Source organism: Diceros bicornis, chromosome 14 (genome assembly GCF_020826845.1).
Source record: "Diceros bicornis minor isolate mBicDic1 chromosome 14, mDicBic1.mat.cur, whole genome shotgun sequence".
Taxonomy (NCBI): Eukaryota; Metazoa; Chordata; class Mammalia; order Perissodactyla; family Rhinocerotidae; genus Diceros; species Diceros bicornis.
Window position 1 is genome coordinate 37,396,178 of NC_080753.1, and position 12,549 is coordinate 37,408,726.

Consider the following 12,549-nt stretch of genomic DNA (forward strand, 5'->3'; position numbering starts at 1 on the left):
CCCGAATATCAATAGTTCCAAAGTTGAGAAACCTTCTTTTAGGGGAATGAAATAACTCGGCAGAATGATAGCTTCCACCTATAAATCCCAGCAATAAGGAGAGCAAGATACTCGTACAGATGCCCTACACCCTCAGTTTCCTCTATCCTGACCTTCAGTGATAAGAAGTACATCAAATTTCATCCAGTTCTTTTATTCATGATTTTATTTAATATTTTTGAATTCGTTGCCATACACGCAGAACTAGATGAAAGTGCATTTCTGAGAAAGAGACTGAGAAGTTATCTGCAAAAAGAGACTAGCACTGTGGTTAAAAAGAAGTCCCTCGAGAAAGAAAGGGTTGGATTTAAATTTTGGTGCTCACTAAATAAAGGGACAAAGTAGAGAATAATGTTGATATAAGTGATATTATTATATGTTCTCCCAGTCTAGGCTATCCTGTCTCTGAGGTGTAAATACATATTTTTTAAGTTGTATGATGAATATGTACAGTACTAAGGTAAGAGGAGCAAGTCCAAAATTGCTTCTTACTTTCATGTGGCAGTTAGAGTAATAAGAATGGTTACTCATGCCCATTTCCCACTCAGTCAATCAATCAAACAATTAAATAATGGAATTTTTTCAAGAAGTTCCAAGAATCTGCATATTTGAAAATAACTCCAAGAAATTTTAATGATCAGGCAGAACTGGAAATTACTCTTTTTGTCTTATTTAATATTAATGTGACTTTGTTCCATAGTGGAAAAGATGTTAAAATAATTGCAACAAAAAAAGCAAATGGTAAGCTACTGATTCAAATTCTTCATCATTTAGCATGTATCCTTTAGCTGCTATTATTTAGGGGCAGGGGAAATTCTGCCAGTAAAGACCCAGTCACACCGAGAGACCCTTAACGACATTAAATTGAACATAGTTCTCTTTTAGATACTCTAGTGATTGATATAGATTTCTAGGTTTATCAATCTTTTCATTATAATCCACATTTGAACATTTCCTTTGATATTTAAAAAACTATCCAATAATCCATCAGTCTTACTATCGTAGCTTAAATTTTTACATTATCTGGACTAACGAAAAATTAAATTTATTATTTTGATAATAAAAATGTTATCCATATCTCTAATGTAATGCTTGTTATTAATATGTAAAGTTTCTTAATATGCTTAGTATGGTTTCCAATATTGATTAATCTATCTCCAGAATTCCTATTAAGAGAAGCAAAAGAATGATCAAGGATAGCTACTTTGGTGGATTCATGCTCCTTGGATTCACAGAGCAGCCTCGACTGGAGATGATCATCTCTGGGGTTTTCTTTTTCTTCTACACCATTGCCTTAATGGGAAATACAGCCATCATCTTACTGTCTTTCCTAGATGACCATCTCCAAACCCCCATGTACTTCTTCCTCAGAAATTTGGCCATCTTGGATCTCTGTTACACCACAAATATAGTCCCACAGATGTTAGTCAATATCTGGGGCAAAAACAAAAGAATTACCTTTGGTGGCTGTGCCTTTCAACTTTTCACTGATGTGGTACTGTGCTCAGTCGAATGCATCCTTCTGGCTGTGATGTCATGTGACCGATTCAATGCTATCTGCAAGCCTCTGCACTATATGACCATAATGAACCCCCAACTTTGCCAGGGCCTTGTGGCCATCACCAGGGTGTTGGTGTTATTAATTGCATACTTTCCCCCTATGCCATGAGTCTTCCTCGATGTGGAAATCACCAACTGGATCACTTTTTCTGTGAAATATCTGCAATGGTCAAGATTGCATATGTGGACACCACAGCCATGGAAGAAATCTTATTTGCATTGTGTTTTTTTATTTTCCTCACACCATTTCTTCTCATTCTGGTCTCCTATGGCTTCATTGCTGTAGCTGTGCTCAAGATCAAGTCTGCAGCAGAGAGACGAAAGGCATTTGGGACCTGTTCCTCCCATCTCATTGTGGTATCCATCTTCTATGGGACTGTTATCTACATGTACATACAATCAGGAAACAGCCCTTCTCAGGATGAGGATAAACTTCTCAGTATCTTTTATTCCATTGTTACCCCCAGTTTGAACCCAATGATCTATACACTAAGGAATAAGGAGTTCAAGGGGGCCATGAAGAGGCTGATTGGAAAAGAAAAACATTCTGGAGGAACATCAGGACATTAATCTTTTTACAAGAAGTTTCCAACAAAGAAATTGGCCTTGTGTAACCTTTAAATCATAGCTGACCTATTTCATAGTAGTCATCAAGTGAAAGTGAACTGAAAGTGAAAATAATACCTAAAAATTTTATTTATGTTTTAGCATCAATGTCTCAAATTGTCAAGGGTTGATAATAAATTAATTTTCTTTCAATGTCACTAGTTATCATGTCTGATAATTTATCTGCAGCTGTTGCAACCAAACAGGTTCCCTGAAGTCCAAGAGCTGTGTTAAGAGGAGAGAGGGGAAGCAATCTACAAAAGTCGGGTTCAAATTATGATTGATCAAATATCTTTATCATGACGCTGTAAAAAAAATGCGTAAATTCAATGTTCTAACTATAAATTTTTACTATGACTCATCAGTCTGTTCCTGTTAAGACTAAATCATCTTTGTGCAGATCTCAAATGCTCCTGTCATCTCTACCTACTTTAAAAGAATCCTCTTATATGAAGTAAACTGACTAAAATATATCACTATTTGTATATATTTTCTCCATGAGTCAGGACTTTCTCAAAATTATGCCACCAAAATAAAGTGTGGGAATAAATTAAATACAGAGGTTGATATGATTATAATGTCAATGAATCATCCTTGGTTTCAAAGTTTTGTGTTCATACAGGAAGTATATTAATCTTTTCTGTAAATCGGTAGTAAGTAATATGTTTATTAACTCTTTTTATAAGGTCAGCATGAACTTGATTTCAAAATGTAACAAAAATATTACCAAAAAAGAAAAAAAGAAAAGAATAACATTTAGCAATATTTCTCATGAACATGGATCCAAACATCCTTAACAAAATATTAACAAATCAACCCCAGAAATAGAGGCTAATACATTTCAATTAGGTGAGTTTACTCCAACTATGCAAGGTTGAGTTTGAAAATCAATTATCTCATTATTCTGTTACTGTCGTCTATGAGACTGAGAGAATAAATGTGAAAAATAACGAGATTATCTCCATAGATTCAGAAAAGCATATCAACATTCATTTATGTAAAATAAAGATTCTTCAAAACCTTGAAATAGAAACAATGTGCTACATAGTGACATAGTGACAATGATTAAACTTCCAGCAAACATTGTATTCAAGGATGAGGATAAGCAAACTAACCAATGAAACCTTATAGAGGCCAAAAACAGACTCTACACACAGACATCAACCAGTTTATGACAACTGTGACACTGCAGTGCGGTAGGGAAATGATAGTCTTTTCAATAAATAGTTCCAGGTGAAATGGATATCTTTTTTTTTTTTTTATAATTTTATTTATTTATTTTTTCCCCCAAAGCCCCAGTGGATAGTTGTACGTCGTAGTTGCACATCCTTCTAGTTGCTGTATGTGGGACGCGGCCTCAGCATGTCCCGACAAGTGGTGTGTCGGTGCGCACCCGGGATCCGAACCCGGGCCGCCAGCAGCGGAGTGCACGCACTTAACCACTAAGCCACGGGGCCGGCCCTGAAATGGATATCTTTATGGGAGAAATAATATCTAAACCTTATATACAAAAATCAATTTCAACTTGATTATAGATACAAACGTGGAAAGTAAAACAACATGGGTTTCAATGGTGCTCTTCATGAATTTTGAACAGGAAAAGATTTATTAACTAAGACATAAAGTATTAAACATAATAGAAGTGATTAAACTAGAATATAGTAAAATTAAGAACATCTGTTTAATGGACCAAAAGGTCCATGATAAGGCAATGTGTGTGTGTGTGTGTGTGTCCGTCTATCTGTCCCAAAGGAAGGACTCCTATCCAGAATATATAAAGAATTCTTAAAAATCAATAAGAAAAAGACAGATAATCTAATAGAACAGTCACTACACAAGAGAGGATATCCAACTGGCGAATAGGTGAAAATATACTCAACTTCAGTAATCATCAAGGAAAATTATAATGATGAAAAGGAATCAATTACCTTTATTAATTTGGGGTTTATTTTTGAGAGGAGAAGAGGAAAGACAGTTCTTCTTTTCAACTATAAGAACACTAAAATTTTCACTTTCATTGATAATCAATCTCTAAGATCATCACAGGACTAATGCTTTATGTTCCTATAAAGTACCCCCCCCCCCCCCCGCCGCGAGGAAAACTAGAAAAAATATTTTTGGAAACTCATGTCAGTGGTAATTATTTTGGGTTACATTGTATATTATATTATGAACGGAACAGGCAACATTTCTAAATTCTACACTATGTTTCTAAGTTTACCTCTATCAAATCGCTACCACTGTATTTCTGTGTTACTTTTATATCCATTACATTTCTTTCTCCTCTCATTCATTTGGTAGATGTATACTAGAGGCATCAAACACTATTCTATGCTGAAATCGTAAATATATCTGTCAATTAAATTTATTTAAAACCTTTAGATCATTTATAAGAAGAAATGAACCATTAAAAAACAAATCATAGACTTAGAAAATGCAGAGTTGAGTGTTTCAGCTATACTGTTCATTACTTGTTCATGTTGGGCTTATTACAAAACGGCACAAGGTTTCTATCCATATAAAAAAGGAATGATATCCACTCAAAAGATTTTGAGAATCAATAAGACATAATATACAAAAATGTATCGCGATGAATAAAGCACAACACAAAACAATTATAATTATTTTCACTCATTAGCCTCATTTATAATAAGGCTATAATAGTAATGATTTTAGTCTCAATCAAAGTTGAGAAAAGTAGCTGATTTTGGAGATTAGTAAATTCTCTCCCGGGAAAATTTTTTGTTTTGTTTTGTTTTACTTTGATTTTGTGTTTCTGAGCAATTATCTATATACATAAATTGCTTATGAGATAGTCAGGATCCCCAGGTATTTCATCATTGCTCAACAACTTTCATCATTGTTCTTAAGGGAACACTATTTAGCTATCATTCATAGCACAGATGTGTCTCTTTGTTGGATTCTTGCACACAGGAGAGGACAAAAGTATTCTTATTATTTGAGCCTATGCACTAGGAGAGGGGAGAGGCAGTGGCAGCCTCCTTCCAAAAGCGTCTACTTTCACGGTGATAACTGAGCAGAAGTGACAGCAGTCTAGGGATATTTCTGCTTGGTTTAGATATAATGAAAAATATTCCTCTTGCATTTTAGAAAATAAAAATATTTTTTTCTTCCAAATTTTTCTTGGTTGAATCATCAGCACTGAAAAGTTTACTCAGCTGAATTAGGGTAAGTGGGGAGAAATTAGGTTGTCTTGGGTAATATTATTAGAGGTTTCTCCACATCAAAATGGTTTGCACATGACCTTCTGGCTTTTATATCAATTTTCCCCCTATAATGGCATGTAACACATCTATTGATCTCTTTGTTAACATCTTTTGAGTTGGAGATCTTAAAAATGAAAAAGGTTGTACTTCTCTACCCGTGTGTTTGTGTTTAAACACCTACTCATAATCTATTTCAACAAACATTTCCTAAGAGCTTACTAGGTACTTTAGGGAGCATACATCTAATAAAATAAATGTGTACCATAGTGAAAGAGGCAGTGGATTTGTTGGAAGAATAAAAATCATGAACTCAGTGTTGAATTATGATGTGTGAAATCAGTTACAAATCTATGTGTTGAAGTGCTGACTTAAACCTATTTTTCGATATTGAGTACACTGGTAAAATTGCCTCTCTGGAAGTAGAGGAAGAAAGGTGAACTAGTAAAGATAGATGACAGAGTTATCTGTCCAAAGCCAATAAGCTGTAAGAATGAAGGATATCAATAGGTACAGAGAGAAAAGCAGAAATTAGTTATAGAACATTGGATATGGATGGAGCTGAAGACAAATGGATGAGAAGATGAAGTGAAGGAAAGTAAAGGTAAAGAAAGGACTCAACAGAAGTAATAACAGTGGTAAAAGGGATATCCTGCTTTGGAAGACAGTAGAATTATCTCAAAAACAAGATATTGGTCAGTATTGTTGTATGGCACAGATAAACTCAAACAGTTAAGATAATCCTCAATGATAAGAATTACATCAAATTTTATCCAATTCTTTTATTCATGATTTTATTTAAGATTTTTGAATTCATTGCCATACATGCAGAACTAGATGAAAGTGCGTTTCTGAGAAGGAGACTGGGAAGTTATCTCAAAAAAGAGACTAGCACCGTGGTGAAAAGAACTCCCTCCAAGAAAGAAAGACTTGGGTTTAAATTTTGGTGCTCACTAAATAAAGGGACAAAGTAGGGAATAATGTTGATATAGGTGATATTATTATATTTTCCCTCATTCTAGGCTATTCTGTCTCTGAGGTGTAAATATATATTTTTTGAGTTGTATGGTAAGTATGTACAGTAATGAGGTAAGAGAAGCAAGTCCAAATTTCTTTGTACTTTTCTGTGGCAGTTAGAGTAATAAGAATGGTTACTTGTGCCCATTTACCACTCAGTCGATCAATCAGTTGAATTTTTTTGAGAAGTTCCAGGAATCTCCATATTTGAAAATAACTGCAAGAAATTTTAGTGATCAGACAGAACTGGAAATTACTCTCTTTGTTTTATTTCATAATAATGTGACTTTACTCCTAGTGGAATATATATTAAATAATCACATTAAAAAGAACAAAAGTAGGGGGCCGGCCCGGTGGCGCAAGCGGTTAAGTGCGCGCGCTCCGCTGCGGCGGCCCGGGGTTCGCTGGTTCGGATCCCGGGCGCGCACCGACGCACTGCTTGGCAAGCCATGCTGTGGCGGCGTCCCATATAAAGTAGAGGAAGATAGGCACAGATGTTAGCCCAGGGCCGTCTTCCTCAGCAAAAAAAGAGGAGGATTGGCGGATGTTAGCACAGGGCTGATCTCCTCACAAAAAAAAAAAAAAAAAAAAGTAGGGGGCCTAGTCCGTGGTGTGGCGGTTAAGCGCCTGCGCTCTGCTGCTGGTGGCCTGAGTTCGGATCCCGGGCGCGCACGGACCCACTGTTTGTTGGGTCATGCTGTGGCGGTGTCCCATGTGAAGTGGAGGAAGATGGGCACGGATGTTGGCCCAGGGCCAGTCTTCCTCAGCAAAAAGAGGAGAATTGGCATGGATGTTAGCTCAGGGCTGATCTTCCTCACAAAAAAAAGAACAAATGTAAAGTTATTGATTCAAATTCTTCATCCTGTAGCATGCATCCTTTAGTTGCTATATTTTGGGGCAGAGAAAATTCTGCCAGTAAATAACCTGTCACACTGAAAGACATTTAATGACATTAAATTGAACAAAGTTCTCTTTATATACCCTATTGTTTGATACAGATTTCTAGGTTTTACCAATCTTCTCATTATAATCCACATTTGAACATTTCCTTTGATATTCAAAAACAACTACCCAATAATCCATCAGTCTTACTATCGTAGCTTAAATTTTTACATTATCTGAGCCATTGAAAATTTAAATTTATAATTTTGATAAAAATGTTATATCTCGAATGTAATGCCTGATTTAAATCTGGCAGTGAAGTTTCTGAATGTACTCATTATGGCTTCCCATATGTTGATTATTCTATTTTCAGAATTGCTATTAAGAAAAAAGAAAAAGAATGATGAATGATAGCTACTTTGGTGGATTTATACTCCTTGGATTCACAGGGCAGCCTCGACTGGAGATGATCATCTCTGGGGTTGTCTTTTTCTTCTACACCATTGCCTTAATGGGAAATACAGCCATCATCCTACTGTCTTTCCTAGATGACCATCTCCAAACTCCCATGTACTTCTTCCTCAGAAATTTGGCCATCTTGGATCTCTGTTACACCACAAATATAGTCCCACAGATGTTGGTCAATATCTGGGGCAAAAACAAAAGAATTACCTTTGGTGGCTGTGCCTTTCAACTTTTCACCGATATGGTACTGTGCTCAGTCGAATGCATCCTTCTGGCTGTGATGTCTTGTGACCGATTCAATGCTATCTGCAAGCCTCTGCACTATATGACCATAATGAACCCCCAACTTTGCCAGGGCCTTGTGGCCATCACCTGGATAGTTGGTATTATTAATTGCATGATACTTTCCCCCTATGCCGTGAGTCTTCCTCGATGTGGAAATCACCAACTGGATCACTTTTTCTGTGAAATATCCGCAATGGTCAAGATTGCATGTGTGGACACCACAGCCATGGAGGTAACCACATTTTCCATGTGCCTCATTATAGTTCTTGTTCCTCTTCTTCTCATTCTGGTTTCTTATGGCTTCATTGCTGTAGCTATGCTCAAGATCAAATCTGCAATGGGGAGACAAAAAGCATTTGGGACCTGTTCCTCCCATCTCATTGTGGTATCCATCTTTTATGGAACTGTTATCTACATGTACATACAACCAGGAAACAGTCCTTCTCAGGATGAGGGTAAACTTCTCAGTATCTTTTATTCCATTGTTATTCCCAGCTTGAACCCACTGATCTACACGCTAAGGAATAAGGAGTTCAAGGGGGCCATGAAGAGGCTGATTGGAAAAGAAAAAAGTTCCATGGAACCAGTAGGACACTGATTCTTCTCCCCAGCAATGTCCAATATGGAAATTTGCCTTTTAGAACTTTTGAATGTAGGCAACTTATTTTGTATTTAGCACCTGAGAGAAAGAAAATACTCAGAAAACATACAATAAAAATTACAATCAAACGCAATGTATTGAATAGCAATTACATGCTGATATACATACAAAAACCCATATTTCAAATGAAATTGTAAACTGAAGTGCCAACACTAAAAGTAACTTACATTAGGCACTGATTTTTTTAAATTATACATGTCCCAATTATATTGACATTCATCAATTTAACTCTAATCTTCTTCTTTGATTATGCTAACTATTGTCATGAATTCAAGGAGGCTAAAAGTTGTTCTTGAAGCACCCTGTTTTAAGGTCTGACACCTTTGCCCCAACCAATCCCAGAAATATTACCACATTTGGAAATCTCCAGCTTGACGGGAAAGTGGTCAACTACTTATTGACCAAGAAGATCACGAGTTCTAGTTATGAACCATATTAATAATGATGTGATGTTAATTGACCAAAATTTTCTTTTGGACACCAAAAATTTCTTTCATCTAATAGCTTCCTCTGCCCAAAAATTACCCAAAAAAGAACCCAGTCCTTGTGATCACAGAAAGGAAAACATTTTATGTCACGTTCTACTAACAGGATTTAAGATAGTAATGCTTTTCGCTTTCCTACTTGGTCTTCCAAATCTTTACTGCTTATTTTGGGTGCATGTGTGGAGGTCTTACCATGGCACCTGGCTTGAAAAGTACTAAATTCCTACTCTGGGTGCTTGGGAAAAACTGACACATGGAAAGGTGATTTTAACGGCCACTGAAATGGCCTCTTCTCTTTGTCTTTCTCTAAAATGTTTTTTTTAAATCATGTCTCCATCATTCTGGTCAGATTATAATCTTCCCCACATTTAGGAAGAAAGATAAATGTTGATACACAGAGGACGGTTCAGAGCTATATTATCAGCCCATAAGTTTAAAAAGTTAAGACTTTTTGATCACTTTGTTTATATTTCTGGTCCAGTACCCAATATTACTTTTTCTTGCTCCATCTTTAATCATATCATGGTAATCACACTGTCATATAATGCCATTCACATGAAAGAGGTTAAAAAAAAAGACTAGAACGATTCATTGTATTTCTCTTACTCCTCTCTCTCCCTTGAGAAAGTTGAAAGCTTAAATATAGTGAAAAATTAATAATATTTTATTTTGTTGTTTTAGTAGTTCTTGAGCGTGAAAAATAAATTTAACAGAATTCTGAAGTCTAGATGTTCCCATTGGAATGGCTAAAGTAAAATAGTCTACATAGTTGTTTTGAAACGTCATGAATTCTGAGATATTTGTAGTAACTATTTAAGCTCTGCTGTGACTTTTCTTTTCATCCCAGCTTCCCAGTTGATGGCATTACTTTTAGAAGTTTTTCTAAATCTCTAGAGTAGAAAGACATCTAGCATTTTGTAATATATATTTAGTACTTTTAGGGCTTTTAAGAATACTGTGTTTTCCAGGAATTCCAACATCCAAAGAATAAGTGCTCAAAAAATAAAAAAGAGAGAAGAGAAAAAACAAAGGGGAAGTTACTAAATATATACAAGGGAATTTTTCAGATTGAAAGAACATAAATGTACAGCTTAAAGGATTATTGTACAATAAACTTTAATGTAAAGCCCACTTGGTCAAGTTTTAGAAAAATCTACTCAGAGGTGCCCAAAGTGCCCCTTCCTGATTATAATCCTTGTCTTTCCTACCTAGCGGTAATCATCAGTCTTACAGATATGGGTTTCAATTTCTCCCTTTGCCTTACAGATGCTTTACCTAATCGTGCATCTCTAAATAATGTAGTAACTTTAATGTTTTTAGAATTTTATATAAATGGATTCTGTTGTGCCTGACTTCTTTCAAATAATATCACATTTTGAAGATTCATTCACGTATGAGCATTTCAGTACTTCATTTATTTCCACTAATGTACTATTTCTTAATATACATATATAATTTACCCATTCTGCTGTTCAAAAAAATTAATTTTAATAATATATAATTATATGTGTATTAACATATGTTTCAAAGTTCTTTTTATGAGATTTATTCCTGGATTTAACATTTTTTTATTTAATTTATTTAAACTAAAAAGAAAAAATTAGCCATTACTCCCATCCCCCGCACCCTACCTCTGGCAAACATCAAACTGTTCTCTGTACCTACAGGCTTGTTTTTTCTTTTTAACATATATCTTTTAGATTCCAAGTATAAGAGATCATTCGGTATTTGTCTTTCTCTGTCTGACTTATTTTACTTATCCTAACGCCCTTGAGGTCCATCCATGTTGTCGCAAATGGCAAAATTTCATTCTTTTTATGGCTGAATAATATTCATAAATGTATATTCATATATACATATACACACACACACACATACACATATACAATAATTTCTTTATACATTCATCCACTGATAGACACTTTGGTGTTTCATGTCTTGGCTAGTAAACAATGCTGCAATGAACTGAACATGGGGATGCATATAACTTTTCTAAATAATATTTTCATTTTCTTTGGATAAATACTCAGAAGTTGAATTGCTGGATGATATGGTAGTTCTATTTTTAATTTTTTGAAGAAACTCCATACTGTTTTCTATAGTGGCTGCACCAATTTACATTTCCACCACAGTACACAAGAGTTATCTTTTCTCCACATCCTTGTCAACACTAGTTATTTCTAGTCTTTTTGATAATAGCCATTCTAACAGGTGTGAGGTGATATCTCACTGTGGTTTTGATTTGTATTTCCCTGATGATTAAGAATGTAGAGCATCTTTTCATGTACCTGTTGGCCATCTGTATATCTTCTTTGGAAAAATGTCTATTCAGATCTTCTGCCCATTTTTTGATCAGATTTTTTGCTGTTTTGCTATTGAGTTGTGTGAGTTCTTTATATATTTTGAATATTAGCCCATTATCAGATGTATGATTTGCAAATATTTTCGCCCATTCAGTAGGTTGGCTTTTTGTTCTGTTCATGGTTTCCTTTGCTGTACAGAAGCTTTTTAGTTTGATGTAGTCCCATTTGTTTATTTTTGCTTTTGTTGCTTTTGCTTTTGGTGTTAGATTCAAAAAGTCACTGCCAACACCTTTGTCAAGGAGGTTACCACCTACGTTTTCTTCAAGGAATTTTATGGTTTCAGGTCTTACCTTCAAGTCTTTAATCCATTCTGAGTTCATTTGTGTGTAAAATGTAAGATAGTGGTCCAATTTTATTCTTTTGCATGTGGCTGTCCAATTTTCTCAACACCATTTATTGAAGAGACTCTCCTTTCCCCACTGTATATTCTTGGCTCCTTCATTGTAAATTAATTGATCATATGTGCTTGGGTTTATTTCTGGGCTCTCTATTCTGGTCCACTGACCTATGTGTTTGTTTTGATGCCAATGTCACACTGTTTTAATTATTATAACTTTGTTGTATGATTTGAAATCAGGAAGTGTGATACCTCCAGCTTTGTTCTTCTTTCTCAAGATTGCTTTTGCTATATGAGGTTTTTTATGATTCCATACAAATTTTAGAACTATTTTTTCTATGTCTGTGAAAATGCCATTGGAATTTTGATAGAGATTGCATTGAATCCGTATATTGCTTTAGATAATATGGACATTTTAACAATATTAATTCTTCCAATCCATGAACACCAATATCTTTCGATTTGTTTGTGTCTTCCTCAATTTCTTTCATTAATGTCTTGTAGTTTTCAATATATAGGTCTTTCACCTCCTTGGTTAAATTTATTTCTAGGTATTATATTCTTTTCAAGGTAATTGTAAATCAAATTGTTTTCTTATTTTCTCTTTCTGATAGTTCATTATTAG

At 35.1% G+C, this 12,549-nt stretch overlaps 2 protein-coding genes across 2 annotated transcripts; both read left to right on the top strand.

Annotated features, from left to right (window-relative positions):
- Positions 1–1,225: 1,225 nt before the first annotated feature.
- LOC131413480 (olfactory receptor 2W1-like) lies at positions 1,226–2,169 on the top strand. The gene is given in 2 exon segments (XM_058554008.1): positions 1,226–1,667; positions 1,670–2,169. Coding segments are annotated over 2 exon segments (942 nt in total).
- Positions 2,170–7,728: 5,559 nt separating this feature from the next.
- Positions 7,729–8,676, top strand: LOC131413330 (olfactory receptor 2W1-like). Its single transcript, XM_058553890.1, has one exon. The coding sequence runs from the start codon at positions 7,729–7,731 to the stop codon at positions 8,674–8,676; it is 948 nt and encodes a 315-aa protein (XP_058409873.1).
- Positions 8,677–12,549: the final 3,873 nt, after the last annotated feature.

Bases quoted from the DNA above. Each gene is read 5' to 3' on its own strand.
- LOC131413330 (XM_058553890.1), top strand. From the start codon at position 7,729: ATGATGAATGATAGCTACTTTGGTGGATTTATACTCCTTGGATTCACA.